Consider the following 1,560-nt stretch of genomic DNA (forward strand, 5'->3'; position numbering starts at 1 on the left):
TATTTATTTTATTTATTTTTCTTTGCTTGCGAAAGAATTAAAACCAAACCACCTTGCCCAGAAAAATCTCCTCGGAACAAAGACCAAACACCCTCTTAACACACCCCTCTCTGCCCCTGCTCCCGCAGACAACTTGGGGGGGGCGGGGAGGCAGGATTGTCCCTGGCTGGGGGGCACGGGGACAGCTCGGGTGGGTGCCCATTGTGGGCAGCGGGTGCTGAGGGGGGGCTGCTCTTGCTTTCGGCTGCGGCAGGTCGGCCTCCGGCAGCATGATGGAGAAAGGGCCCCCCAACTCCAGCGAAGGCCAGCAGGGCTGGTTGGCAGCCAGGAACGGCAGCGGCGGCTCCTTGGACCTGGAGTCAGTGGTGCAACCCCTCGCCCTGAACCCGTGGGACGTCGTCCTCTGCATCTCCGGGACCATCATCTCCTGTGAGAACGCCGTGGTGGTGGTGGTCATCTTCTACACCCCAACTTTCCGGGCTCCCATGTTCCTCCTCATTGGCAGCTTGGCCACGGCCGACCTCCTGGCCGGTTTGGGGTTGATCCTGCATTTTGCCTTTGTCTACTTCATCCCGTCAGAGGCCATCAGTTTGCTCACGGTGGGGCTCCTGGTCACCTCCTTCACGGCCAGCGTCAGCAGCTTGCTGACCATCACCATCGACCGCTACCTGTCCCTCTACAACGCCCTCACCTACTACTCGGAGAGGACAGTCACCAGGACTTACATCATGTTGATCCTCACCTGGGGAGCCTCCATCTGCTACGGGCTCCTGCCCATCATGGGCTGGAACTGCCTGAAGGAGCCCTCTGCCTGCAGCATCGTCAAGCCCCTGATGAAGAACCACCTCATCATCCTCTCCATCTCCTTCTTCATGGTCTTTGCGGTGATGCTGCAGCTCTACGTGCAGATCTGTAAGATCGTCTGCCGGCACGCCCACCAGATCGCCGTCCAGAGACATTTCCTGGCCAGTTCCCACTACGTCACCACCCGAAAAGGCATCGCCACCTTGGCCGTCATCCTGGGCACCTTCGCTTCGTGCTGGCTGCCCTTCGCCATTTACTGTCTCCTGGGGGATTACAGCTACCCGGCCCTCTACACCTACGTCACCCTCCTCCCCGCCACCTACAACTCCATGATCAACCCCGTCATTTACGCCTTCAGGAACCAGGAGATCCAGAAAGTGCTGTGGACCGTGTGCTGCGGGTGCTTCTCCGCCACCATGCCTTTCCGGTCCCGCTCCCCCAGTGACGTCTGACACGTCCTCCCCTCCCCAGCCTCCCTGCACCTTTCACTTACCGATTGCAGTTGGAGGATTTTCTTTTTTTCTTTTTTCTTTTTTTCCTTTTTTTTTTTTTTTTCCTCTCTCCTTTTCATTGCCAGAGACACATCACAGGAGCTCTCGGAAACAAGCAGCTCTTCCCAGCCCCGTCCTTTTGGGTACAACCCCTTCTCTTCATCTATTTTTCCACTTTTTTGAATTTACAGGGGAGAAAAACATATTTTTTATCCATAATATAATCTATATTTATGTGTGTGCATGAGAGAGACAGAGGGGGGGA

The 1,560-nt window shown here is 56.0% G+C and overlaps 1 protein-coding gene across 1 annotated transcript; it reads left to right on the plus strand.

The window, feature by feature from the left end:
• Positions 1–101: 101 nt before the first annotated feature.
• Positions 102–1,560, plus strand: GPR3 (G protein-coupled receptor 3). The gene has a single exon (XM_026863506.1). The coding sequence runs from the start codon at positions 270–272 to the stop codon at positions 1,254–1,256; it is 987 nt and encodes a 328-aa protein (XP_026719307.1). The 5' UTR covers positions 102–269; the 3' UTR covers positions 1,257–1,560.

Source organism: Athene cunicularia, assembly GCF_003259725.1.
Source record: "Athene cunicularia isolate RWA chromosome 23 unlocalized genomic scaffold, athCun1 chr23_part2, whole genome shotgun sequence".
In the NCBI taxonomy this organism is placed as follows: Eukaryota; Metazoa; Chordata; class Aves; order Strigiformes; family Strigidae; genus Athene; species Athene cunicularia.

Excerpts from the sequence above, each read along its gene's own strand:
- GPR3 (XM_026863506.1), top strand. The coding sequence starts at position 270 with ATGATGGAGAAAGGGCCCCCCAACTCCAGCGAAGGCCAGCAGGGCTGG.